The sequence below is a fragment of the Scyliorhinus torazame genome, chromosome 17, assembly GCF_047496885.1.
Source record: "Scyliorhinus torazame isolate Kashiwa2021f chromosome 17, sScyTor2.1, whole genome shotgun sequence".
Taxonomy (NCBI): Eukaryota; Metazoa; Chordata; class Chondrichthyes; order Carcharhiniformes; family Scyliorhinidae; genus Scyliorhinus; species Scyliorhinus torazame.
The window spans coordinates 117,444,870-117,457,597 of NC_092723.1; the positions used below are offsets into that span (position 1 = coordinate 117,444,870).

Consider the following 12,728-nt stretch of genomic DNA (forward strand, 5'->3'; position numbering starts at 1 on the left):
TTAAATTTTACCAAAAACTGTTACTGTAACTTTAATCTGAGTCAAATGATGAGGAAATCAGGAACAATTTTCCATGGGAGATAGATTCCCTTTCACAGCTTATATTTCCTATTTAGGCAACAATCCAACTTAGTCAAAATTATAAACCTACTCTACACATTGCATCAGAATGATGCCCTTGTACTATAAAATAAATGTATATACAAGTATTCTTGCTATCAGAAGGATGTTGCTGCATTAGCATACCCAAAATTTAATCTTTTGGGGATAACTGCAGAACTAAAATAGAACAATTAATGTGTTAGAAGTATATCATAATTCTGGGGTCATACTTTTAGATAGCAAAAATACTTGAGTTTACAGGAAATAAGTATAGAAAATGTCAGCGCCTAAAGGCTGATTAAAACATACAAAATGCATTTCTGTTCAGTATATAATTTGGTTAGACATGAGCAGAGTTCGCAGAATACACTTTGATTTCACTCGCTCTGCCAGTTCATCTCTCCCACCCTTTCCTCACCCCACCACCAACCCCCAAACCCTGAAGGTAAAGATTCTTTGCTGAGGTACAGTCCCACACTCTCCTAAGGCATGCTCCTGTGCAGCATCCAATTAGCTACTGCTCACATGAGAGTCTGGACTTTAGTGGATTGGCAGGCTTTTTGAACAGGAGCTATTGCAGAGCTGAGCCCAATTCCCTCCTCACGTTGCGTCCTTATTTTTAAGTAGGGCTTTTTGGATAGCAATTGTGAGCACGGAAGTGGGTTTGAAATTCCCAGAGGCCAACCTGCAGTGCTTTAATGCAGCCATAGTGGAGATCAGCTCATTCAAATCAAATGAGTCCTTTCTAGATCAAATGTCTCAGATGCTCAAGTCGTACCCAACACCCCCGCTGAAGAAGCCCCACAGTGTACAATTATTTCAATATAGAAATATTAAATTTTAGTGTGCTAAGGAAACAGAAACTCTGAACAGTTGAGCACAGAAAATCCAACAAATTCTACCTGTGTTTTCATATCTTCAGCAATTTAACTGAGATTGGCCTCCCTTTACCAACCCAATGTTTAATCATAAGTTTTCAGCTGTTACAGTACACAGTGTAAATCGCTGCTGAGAATTACATCGGTCTAATATAGACTTCAAAAACACAAGCATTGTTGCGGGTTTAGGGATAGTTTTAGGCAGCCTCCTCCAAAAGAGGTTTGCTTCAATACCCCTTAAGCAGTTGCTGGGGGAAAAAAGAATGCAGGGTAGGATTTACATCTGCTGCAATGCCAACTATTGCAAAGCAGATTTCACATTGTTCTGTCAATCTTTAGACAAACTTCAATAAAAGTGAAACATTTCAGCTACACACATCAAAACAGTGGAACATTTTAGCATCACCAATTACATCCTTGTACATATCGGATTACAATATTGGTAAAAGGGCATGCAAGGCACCTACCAGCTCAATGATACCCCTTGGGTTAGAATGGATTGTAGATGGGACAATTGTTAACAATACTGGGTTAATTCTAGGCAGGTGCTGTCTTCTATTCAGCATGGTCACAGTCATAAGCTTAAAGGAAATTGCTAAAAAGTTGCCTGAAAAGCTGCAGAGGAGTTTAAACAAAGGAGCAGTCGATTTCCTCAGTGCCACGGTCATGTGATTTACATTATTTACTGCTGCAGAATTTTTAAGACTGATTGATTATAGGCAAGGGCATTTATAAATACTAGAAGAGCAATAGAGAGAGAGATTCCAGTACATCATCACTGAGATGACCAAGGGGCATCTGGTGCCATTGTCCAGATTTTCAATAGCTTTTGATGGTACTAAACCCAAACATGATACACGTTGAATAAGATCGGTCATAGATTAGGTGCGAGCATAAATGTGTTGTTCTTCTCAATCGTAATAGAGGGGTTGCAAGTAAAACACTATTGCTTTGATTTGATCTAGCCACTTTATACCATGCAACAAAAAATAAATTGATCTCTCCTGCATCATTCAGTTGTGGAAATAGCCAAACTTCAGCAAACCTCAACTGTTTCTTGGCAATTCTTGCAAATTAACTTTCCAGATCATGTTGAACTACTGAGCTTTAATAAATATAAGGCAAACCCCTCAAATTTTCAATATACACCTGCAAGATAGAAACATTCCACGGTCCCCTTCCATTTATTTAATTTAACAACCAACACTTACTGCTCCAATTGTCAAAATACAGATTCGTTATTATAGGAATTTCCACCTACTGTAAGAAGTTCTGAAACACACTGCCGATCAGAGGGCACAAGTGGACGTCAGTGCTCGCTGGACACTGGCATGCTGAAGTTCAGCCACTTAGACAGTAAACACAAACTCAAAATCCATTAGTTTGCCAAAACCTTTCTACAATATTTGGCTCAAAGTAGCAACCCCATCCCTTCTGATACAGTTCAAGCAATTGTAGCCATGCTGGCAAGAGGGAGTCAGGATGCAGGAGAGTATAGGTGTCCTAAATATCACTTTCCTGGAAAAAAAACTGTCATACTCACAAGATTCAAAAACATGTGGGATACCAGCTTTTATTTTCAGAGTAAATTACAAATATTCACTCAATATTTAAACCCTTAGGATTAAGTTAAGATTCATTCTTAGTGTCACACTCAATGAACCATTCCTGTTTGGAGCAAGTTTCTTTTTAAAAAGTCATCAATTATCCCCCCCCAGAATATTGAAATTTGAAGGACCACAACTTCACACTATGGAGTTCGATTTCAGCAGCTCAACAAACAAATTTTCAAGAAATTTTAAATACAGAAGGCTAGAAAGAAGGTGTTTTTAATTAGACTGGGTGGGGTTGCTACCTTACCACTCTTTAGAAACCTATTTCCCTGAATGGAGGAACAAAAAGGTCTCGCATATAGGTGACATAACTAGAGATGATAAGAAAACAGCTAGACTGGCAATATTATAGTGGCTTCTAAACTCAACTCTTGGCACATGTATACATGCAAAGCTAAAAGGCTCCGGGCTGCGTCAGGCAGCTGTTTTTTTGGCCAGAAAGGGGGGGAAAAAAGAGATACTTACTCTAATTCTTTACAGGAATTAAAAGCCACTGGGGGAAAAAAAACAATATATTTTTTATCCAATATTATAGAATTAAGCTACACCTACAATTTTTTTCTTTAAAATTTCCTGTCATATTTTTCTTCACTTTCTGTTCTGCAACGATAAAAGTCTGTAGCAGCATCACAATAGTCAATTGCAAGTGTTCTCCGCCAACATGTGCAGTTCACAAGTCAAAGGTCACTCGCTCTTTAGAATCTGGGGAGGTGTCTCACTGTCCTCATCTGTTCGCAGTATGCCAATACCCAAATCATCATCTGGTTCAACTCCACCCACTGCTCCTTGGTCCTCCAGGTAGGCTGCATAGAACAGAGGATATAAAAGCACAAGTTCCAGTCATTCCATTTTATCACAGGAAGCTAATTGGGCAGAACTTTGAGTTTCCACACAATCAGTAATTTTCTCCCCATTGATATCAATAGGGAAAAAGTAGGCAAAGCTCTCCTGTTTTTCCCAATTGGCTGTACACTGTGTGCAGAGCCTTGCTGACAGCATTGAGTTGTGTTATGTTTAAGTGCACATCATCATTAACGCCGAGTGAGAAGAGTTACTGAACCTTACAGTTTGAGAGAGCTGATAACTTCAAGGCACTAGCAGCTAACCTGTCTCAGTGATCCATGAGTTCACTCTACAACAAAGTAGCAATATCCATAAATTTGAATCTTTCACAGAACTGACCAGTTTATGGATATGCTGGAGCATAGATCTAATATTTTGGATGCTCTCTCTCCCTATTTATTATCAAGGGTACCAGGAAGACACTCCCTGAAATCCATCAGGAGAGTAAACAGCATGGGTAGATTTTACGATAGGCTAGGGTCATGCATGATCTATTGAAGGAATTGTTCAAATAGCCTTTAGCCACATGCTTTCCTTTACAAAAAAAATTCTTAGTTATCCTCAAACTAGAACTTCACTGCAGAAGCTCTGTGATAATTGCACAAATCTTCCAGTAGACTGAAAACCATTTCCATTTACCTGTGAATTTGATATCACTAAAATTCCCAACTTATCTAACGAGCTGCAATACTAATCTGTAGTTTTTCATGTCCGTGGAATCAATGATGATCACAATAACAGACTAATGTGGAATTGAGAAAGTCTGGTCAAAATGGATGCAATGTATAATGCAAACAATAAAAACCCATAGATATCACAATCTCAAAAATGGTTCAAGTTGAAGTCTAAAAAAATATTTACTACAGTGTAATACACCCCAGCTACAATCAAATTTTTGAGATCAAAACCATAATTAAATTATTTACAGCCATGCCGTCGCTAGTCACCATTAATGTGCTCTGAAATGCCAGAGCAATTATTGATGAAAGTTACTACGGCTGTAGTTAAATTTCTAAACAATTGAGCATTAATGCATACATAAACCAAAAGGCAATTCATGTAGATTCCATAGTCACTAGAATAATATAATGAATACAGCTTCACTCTTTTTCAATCTTCTGCTCCATCCTATTAGCCCTCTGATTTTATAAACTAATCTGTTACCCTAGTATTTAATATTCCGAATACAATTTGCATAGACCAAGAATGAGAACCTGGGCAGGGCGGCATGGAGGTGCAGTAGTTAGCACTACTGCCTCAAGGCGCCGAGGACCCCGGGTCACTGTCCATGTGGAGTTTGCACATTCTCCCAGTGTCTGCATGGGTCTCACCCCACAACCCGAAAACAATGTGCGGGGTAGGTAGGTGGATTGGCTAAATTGTCCCTTAATTGGAAGAAAAAGAATGAGAACCTGTACACCTCCAATTGAATAGTGTCTTTGAAACGACTCTCAGAATTTACAGTACAGATGCAAGACATTTAGCCCAACTGGTCTATTCCAGTGTTTACACTTGATTATCACATTATTCTATCTCTTTCGCTCTTATCAACTTAACTAGCTTTCCCTTAAATGCAACGGAAGCACAGTTGCTTCACAGCTCCAGGGTCCCAGGTTCGATTCCTGGCCAGGGTCACTGGTTGTGCAGTCTGCACGTTCTCCTCGTGTCTGCGTGGGTTTCCTCCGGGTGCTCTGGTTTCCACCCACAGTCCAAAGATGTGCAGGTTAGGTGGATTGGCCGTGATAAATTGCCCTTAGTGTCCAAAAAGATGGGGTGGGGTTACTGGGTTCCGGGGATAGGGTGGAGGTGTGGGCTTGGGTTGGGTGCTCTTTCCAAGAGCCGGTGCAGACTCAATGGGCCGAATGGCCTCCTTCTGCACTGTAAATTATGATTCTATGATAATTATGAATCACAAATTGCATAAATATGATTGCTTCAAATTACTACAGCTTCTTACCATGTCGTGTTGGCGACGAAGGGGTATAAGTAACTTTGGCAGCGGGTGAACTATATGTCTGAGACACTAACGGCCGATCGTGCGGTGAAGGCTCCAGAATCTCATTGGCTGGCTCCACGCTACCATCTAGCCTGCAAGAGACAACAAAGAAATAAAGCTTTTTTTAAAAGAATGTAATGTGAAACCAATTCGCCTTCATTGCTTTAGAAATGTACAAGCATTAATCTGAATCACTGAACTGAAAGGAAATGTCAGATTGCCAGTATTAATGAATCAGAGGTCCCATTATTCAACCAAAGTTGTATGAATCATTGGTTGGGAGCAGATTTTAATTTAAAAACATACTTAAATTCCTGTAAAAGCATCTGGGGAATAAATCAACTCGATACATTTTGGGAGGGATGGAAAAAAGGTCAGGATTATAACACAAATACTGAAGCCGGCCAAAACCACTGTGATTCTATAGAATTGTTTTTTTGACTTTTAACGAAACAAATATTAATGCACTGACTGACTATCTCCGAAGTTCATTAGTCTCCAACTTCAAGAGAAGCCCTGGAATGTGTGTGAAATGACCAGTTTGTGTTGCAGATTCACAACCAAGCTTAGACCGAGCATATTTCAACTGTAAATGTACCCACACCAGATCATAGAATTTACAGTGCAGAAGGAGGCCATTCGGCCCATCGAATCTGTACCGGCTCTTTGAAAGAGCACCCTACCAAAGCCCACACCTCCACCTTATCCCCATAACCCTGTAACCCCACCCAACACGAAGGGAAATTTTAGACACTAAGGGCAATTTATCATGGCCAATCCACCTAACCAGCACATCTTTTGGACTGTGGGAGGAAACCGGAGCACCCGGAGGAAACCCACGCACACATGGGGAGAACGTGCAGACTCCGCACAGACAGTGACCCAAGCCAGGAATCGAACCTGGGACCCTGGAGCTGTGAAGCAATTGTGCTAACCACCATACTACCGTGCTGCCCTGCAGATGAACTGCAGCAGTTCAAGAAGGCAACTCGCCACCACCTATTCAGGGACAATTAGGGATGTGCAACATATGCTGGCCTTGCCAGCGATGCTCATATCCCATAAATGAATAAAAGAAAAACAGAAACCGTTAAAATTTTAAAAATAACGAAGTATTAAAATCACATCCACTTTTGCTCAGCCCTCATCTATTTATGTCCTTCCTCAATTCTGCACCATGTAAATTGCTTTTTGCAATTTAAAAATGTGTTTTCATTTTTTTGTTTTAGATACCCACATATGATCAGGGCCAACATCCAGATTTTCCAGTGTTGATGACCTGTGTTGCTAACTTTTGGTTGGCTCATAATTCGCAATGTGCTCTGTTTGTTTAACCTTTGCTCTAGAGTCGCCAGGTATCTTTATGATACCGCCACGAGGTTCAAGTTCAAGTAATGATTAATAACTCAACTCACCAATTAGTAAGATTCAAATCAAAACACATTTATTATACACAGTAAATCACTACTCATGCATAAACTCTACTTTCTAGACTATTCCTATCACTAAAAGGCCTATACTTAGCTTTGGAATTGGCCCACCAGGTCAGGGGAACAAATGGCCTTTCGTTCAGGTCCTGAGTCTGCAGGTTTCAAAAGCTGGTATGGACTGGTAGCTAGGAGCACCTATCTCGTATCGAGCGTTGACTTGAGACTTACTTGATTGGCGGCCGCTGGACAGTTCACTCTCAGGGGTTGCTTCGCGTTGCTGAGTGACCCTGTCAAGAAGGACGATTTGAACTTGGGGGCTTTACTTTATAGTCCCCAGGGGCTTCCCGCCCTTTAGGGCGGACCCCGTACCTGGTTCCAAGTGATTGGACTGCGTTCTACTTGGATCGATTTCTCCAATACTGGAGTTGTTCCTTGATCGCTGGGGAGTCCCTACATGTCCGTTGGCCTTCCTTTGTCTTGGCTCCTGCTGGCGCCGAGGAGTCTGGCTTGGCTTTATTTGCCTTAACTGTTGCATTTGTGCCTTGGAATTGCTCATTACTATGCAGATGGCTGCTGGTTTCAGTGCTGTCTGGTTTCTTACAGGTTTCAATACACATGATTTCTGTATTTGCTAGTCTTTGCTTGTGTTGGCTAAATTTCCCTTCAGCCTTTACGGATCTCCATTTTAAGTCGGAAAGTGGCCAACCAAGGTGGCTACACTCCCTTCTTGTGATCCTTCACGCGAAGCGTGAAGGATTACATAACTGCGTTGTCTTCATTCCCTGATCCAGCGAGCACTCTTCTATGGCCTCTACACTGACCATAACTATGCAAAAAAAATTTTAACTAACAATTTATAAGTGGCGCTATGTCAAAACAGGGACATGCATTACAAAATTTAAAAAACGGTACCTCTAACTGTCCTCAATAAACTACACTCACTAAACAATCAGTCATATTAACTTCCTAAACAATACAAAATAATAGCAGCATTTACATTTTTCCTGGCTTGGCAGTCAAACACAGGGTTGTACAATCTTTCCATTTCTTTATCTACAGAAGAACGCAAACGAATGTCCTTTATTATAGATCGAGGGGTTAGAGGTCCTGGGGATAACTGAACATAGGGGATCTTATTCTGTATACCGGGGTGCGAGCGCGGTAGGCTCTCCTTCTCCATTTCCTCATGCGGATAGTCTGCACGATGCTGCAGAGTATCGCCAACACTAATAGGGATTAGACTACGTAGGAAAGGGAGTACCATGTTATGAGCTTATCGCACCATGATGGTGTGGTGTTGCCTGTTACTGGGCTCTGGGTGCTATGGGGAAGTGAATCATTAACGACCGGGGGAGTTGGGGTCAGGGGGTTCGCATTCGCGCGCAACCGAATACACATCATAATGGTGGTGATCAACACGGAGGATGTCCTCATTGTTCTTCTTTCTCTTCTCTTCTTTTATTTCCTTGGGGCTTCTGGAGTTCTATGGGATCAAGCATGTTACTATCTTGGTTAATATCGTGTCTGTTAGTATGTCTGTCCTTTAGTGCCAATTCTCCCTTTACAATTTGTCACCATGTGTGACTCCCTCATTTTTAACTTTTTTTTAAAAACGGAATATTCCGGACAAGACACACTTAAAAATACTGAAACAGTGCGAGCTACCATCCAAATGTTTGAGGATGTAAATAGCATAGGGATGTTGCCGGAAAACAAACAAAACGTTTTGAACCAAAAGTGCCAAAATGAGCTGCGTATGGGCCGCGACGGGTAAGAATTCGATGAAATCCCCGGGTAGGACGGTGACCAATGCCGTATGTGCTCTACCCGAGCGTAGCTGACCAGAGGGGGGGTCCTCAGGCAGGGCGGAGACCAATGCCGTTTCTCCACTGCCTGAGCAACCGACAAGAACGGGCAAAAATGTAGTCATCGTGGGGGGCTTGCCGTATTGGTTCTACCTTCGAACCAGAAAAGCAGTTGTGAACGGGGGTCTGGCAAGCTCTCAGCGGTTTCTGCCGATGAGCGTGCTGGCAAGTTTTCACAAGTTTCGGCCGACAAATATGGCGCGGGGCCGTGAAAAACCAAAATTTGCGATCTTGCATACAACACATAACAATAACAGTAACAAACAACATTCAACAACATGCTGCAGGTTCCATCAGAAAGGACACAGTTTCTCCCAAGCGGTTCCTTTTTAAAACATCATCTGGACACCTCAGTTATCAGTTGCGAACAGGGTCGCAAAGGGGTTCTCGTTTTGGGAGTCAGACTCAAAGTCGTCATCTTCTCCCGGATGCCATACTCTCGAATGTATAAGGGCTGATAGGGCTGCATGGTGCGATTTGGGGTCCATCTCGTTGTTCCGGACAAGCCTGAATGAATTATCGCGGTGCCAAAAGGTGGTGTCTAGTTTTGTGGGGACAGATTCGTCATCGTAGGGCGGTGGTGTTTGGTGGGGTTTGTTGAGGAATGTGATGAGGAAGGGATCACTCGAATCGTGGTCAGATTCGCTGGGTGTGGGTCCTGTTGCATGGGGATAGTAGGGAGGCGTGCTGTGGCTATTGTCTGAGTCACAGTCGCTGTCGCTGCTGCTGTCTGTGGGCGTTCCGGGGCGGAGTCTAGAGGTCGGGGGTGGAGTCGAGGGAGAGTCAGTGGATGTGGTGGGCATGTTGGGGAAGGGTAGGGATACGTTGGCTGTGGGCGGGGTGTGGTCTGCTGCGTCGAGCATGACGTGATGTGTGTGGTTGGACTGTGGGCCATATGCCTTAAGCTGGTTAATATGGAACCACGCAATCTTTCCGTTGGGGTACTTAATTTTATACACTGAGGGGCTTACTTTGTCCGCAGTGGAGTACGGACCCGAATACTTCAGTGACAGGAATGTGCTGGGGTTATAGATGGGGAGCATGACCTGCTGTCCTACCTCAAACTCAGTCGCATGCCCTGTCTTGTCGAAACAGGCCTTGCCCAGTTTCTTCCTTGTGCCTAATCTTACAGCGGCTGTTAGCTGAGCCGTTTTCACATTTTCAACTAACTGTTTGACTGCGTTTTCGTGTGTGAAGGCCGTCACCTCGGGGCTGGTCAAGTCCAATCCTAATTAATTCTGTGCCTTTCATGGGGCGTCCGGTCATGAGAGTGTGTGGGGTGTAACCTGTGGAAGTTGAGACAGTATTTCTCAAAAACATCAGCGCAAAAGGGAGGACTGAATCCCAAGTGTTGTTGTTTTGTTGGACCATTTTTCTGAGGGTTGATTTTAGGGTCCGATTCATGCGCTCCACGATACCACTTGACTGGGGGTGGTATGCGATGTGGAATTTTTGGGTAATGCCAAATATCGTGAGGACGTTCTTCATGACACGTCCCGTAAAATGGGAACCTTGGTCGGATTCAATGTTGCGGTGGAGTCCCCATCTCGTAAAGATGTGGTGGGTTAAAATCTTTGCGGTAGTCTTTGCCGTGTTCATTATAGATGGGAATGCCTCTACCCATTTCGTAAAAGTGTCTTTGGCGACGAATACGTATTTGTAACCATTCTTGCAAGGGGGCAATGGTCCTATAAAATCGATCTGGAGGTTAATCCAGGGGCCGTTAACGGGGCGGGTGTGGCTAAGTTGAGCTGTCTTTGTGTATCTGTCCGGATTGTTCTGGGCACAGATAAGGCAATTCTCAACGTAGTGCGTTACATCTTCTTTTAAACTTGGCCACCGACAGAGCTGCCTGAGGTGGGCTGGAGTGGGATCAATTCCCTGATGTCCATGACTGTCATGGAATAAACAAATAAGTTGATTCCTGTCCTGTTCAGGAACCACATAAAGGGTGTCTTTTAACACCACACCGTCATGTGTGGTCAGTGCATTTTTAAATCTATCATAGGGTGCTGGAAATTGTCCTTTCAAAATCTCCCTGAGATTGCTATCCTGCTTCTGGGCCTGCACTAAATCCTCAATATTAATCCGAGAGACCTGAACTGCATTCACTGGTGCGCTTTCGGGGATTGTCCAAAAATATGCATGCCTGGAACCTGCTTTTGCCAGTGTGTCGGCTTTTACATTTCCTGGGGGGGGGGGGGGGGGGGGGGGGGGGGGGAGGAACGGTGGTGACTGCGAACTTTAACAATACCAAAGGTCCTGTCCTGTGCTTTCTCTAAAATGTGGTTGAGCAATGGGGCTGAAGGGAGGGGTTTTCCGTCTGCGGAAACAAATCCTCTTGCTTTCCACAGGGGTAGGAATTCTGTAAGGCTGTTGCAGACATAGAGGCTGTCCGAGTATATGTCTGCTGGGCTGGGGAAGGAATCTGGGTGATCCACAATGTACGCCACGGCTGCTAGTTCTGCCACCTGCGCGCCTAAGTGGCCTGGTAGGTTTAAGGAGATCTCTTCTAGGGCGCGTTCCTGCGCGTCAACATATATGCCACATCCTGTAATGCGCTTCCCTTCTAAGACTGTGGAAGAACCATCCACATATATCCTTAAAGGTTTGCACGTGTCTGTGGGCTGGGGTGAACTACCTATCTTTCTGGGGGGTGTTTTCGCAATAAAGGGGCCTGTGTTGTGGTGCAGTGAGATGATTTCACATTCATGGGGGGGTGCCTGGGTACTGAAGGTTATCGGCTAAGAAAGTGTGGGTCTTGTCCTTTTAACAGTGATGTCCCGTCCCTGCAAAAGAAGGGTCCATCTTGCTGCTCTAATTTGGCTGACTATACCGTTCTTAAATCGTCCATCCAGTAAAAGTTGGGTGGGGGTGTATTCTGTGAGGATTGTGATGGGGTTTAGTCCGGTTATGTAAGAAAAATATTGAACTGCCCAGAAAACTGCTAGCAGGTGCCTTTCACAGGCCGAAAATCCCTGCTCCACAGGATCTAAAAGTCTGGAGGCGTAAGCCACGGGTCTTAACTGTTCGTGCCGTTCCTGGAGGAGCACGGCCAAAAGGGTGCGGTCGGTGCTAGCTATCTCTATAGCGTAGGGGGAAAGCGGGTCTGGAACTTGTAGTGCGGGGGCTGGAATGAGGGCTCTTTTCAAAGCATCCACAGCATCCGTATGCTGCGGAAGCCATTCCCAAGGGGCTCCTTTCTTTAGGAGTTCCGAGAGGGGTGCTGCCTTGCTGGAGAAACCGTCAATATGGTTTCGGCAGTAGCCAACCAGTCCTAAAAACAACCGGAGGGCTGAAACATTCTGGGGAAGGGGCAATTTGGCAATCGAGTCAATTCTTTTGTGCTCGATCTCACGTTTACCGTGCGTGATAATCGTACCCAAATATATCACTTTGTTTTCCAAAATCTGGGCCTTTTTTGGGTTTACTTTGCAGCCAATCTGTTGTAGGAGTTCCAGGAGTTCGGACAGAAGCTCGATATGCTCTGCCTTGGTGTCTGTCTGCAGTAATAGGTCGTCCACATACTGGACCAGACAGTCGGGCAAGAAAATTTTGACAAATCATTTGCCAGCTGTCAGTGGAAAATGGAGGGGGGAGTTGTGGAATCCTTGTGGAAGGCATGTCCACATGTACTGCTGACTTTTAAAAGTGAAGGCAAATTTGTACTGGCACGCTTTTGCCAATGGAATGGACCAGAATCTGTTACTGATGTCCAAAACGGTAAAATATCGTGAGTTGAGTCCCTGTTTGAGCATGGTCTCGGGACTTGTGGCTACCGTGGGGGCTGCTGCGGGGGTGACTTTGTTGAGTTCCCTGTAATCGATGGTCAGTCGCCATGATCCATCGGGCTTTCTCACTGGCCAAATCGGGGCATTATTAGTGGAGGCTACTGATCAGAGTACACCCTGCTCTAATAAGCTGTTGATCACTTTTGAGATTTCTCCCTCTGCCTCTTGGGGAAATCCTTATTGCTTTTGGGGTCTAGGGTCAGGTCCTGT

The 12,728-nt window shown here is 43.9% G+C and overlaps 1 protein-coding gene across 2 annotated transcripts in view; it reads right to left on the reverse strand.

The window, feature by feature from the left end:
* Nucleotides 1-1,048: 1,048 nt before the first annotated feature.
* wipi2 (WD repeat domain, phosphoinositide interacting 2) overlaps nt 1,049-12,728 on the reverse strand; it is a 117,026-nt gene continuing 105,346 nt past the window's right edge. For both annotated transcript variants that reach the window (XM_072480947.1, XM_072480946.1), the window contains 2 exons: nt 5,394-5,524; nt 1,049-3,396 (listed from right to left, as the gene is read on the reverse strand). In XM_072480947.1, coding sequence (XP_072337048.1) covers nt 3,278-3,396; nt 5,394-5,524 — 250 coding nt within the window. In that variant the 3' untranslated portion in view covers nt 1,049-3,277. The remainder of the gene's footprint in view (nt 3,397-5,393; nt 5,525-12,728) is intronic.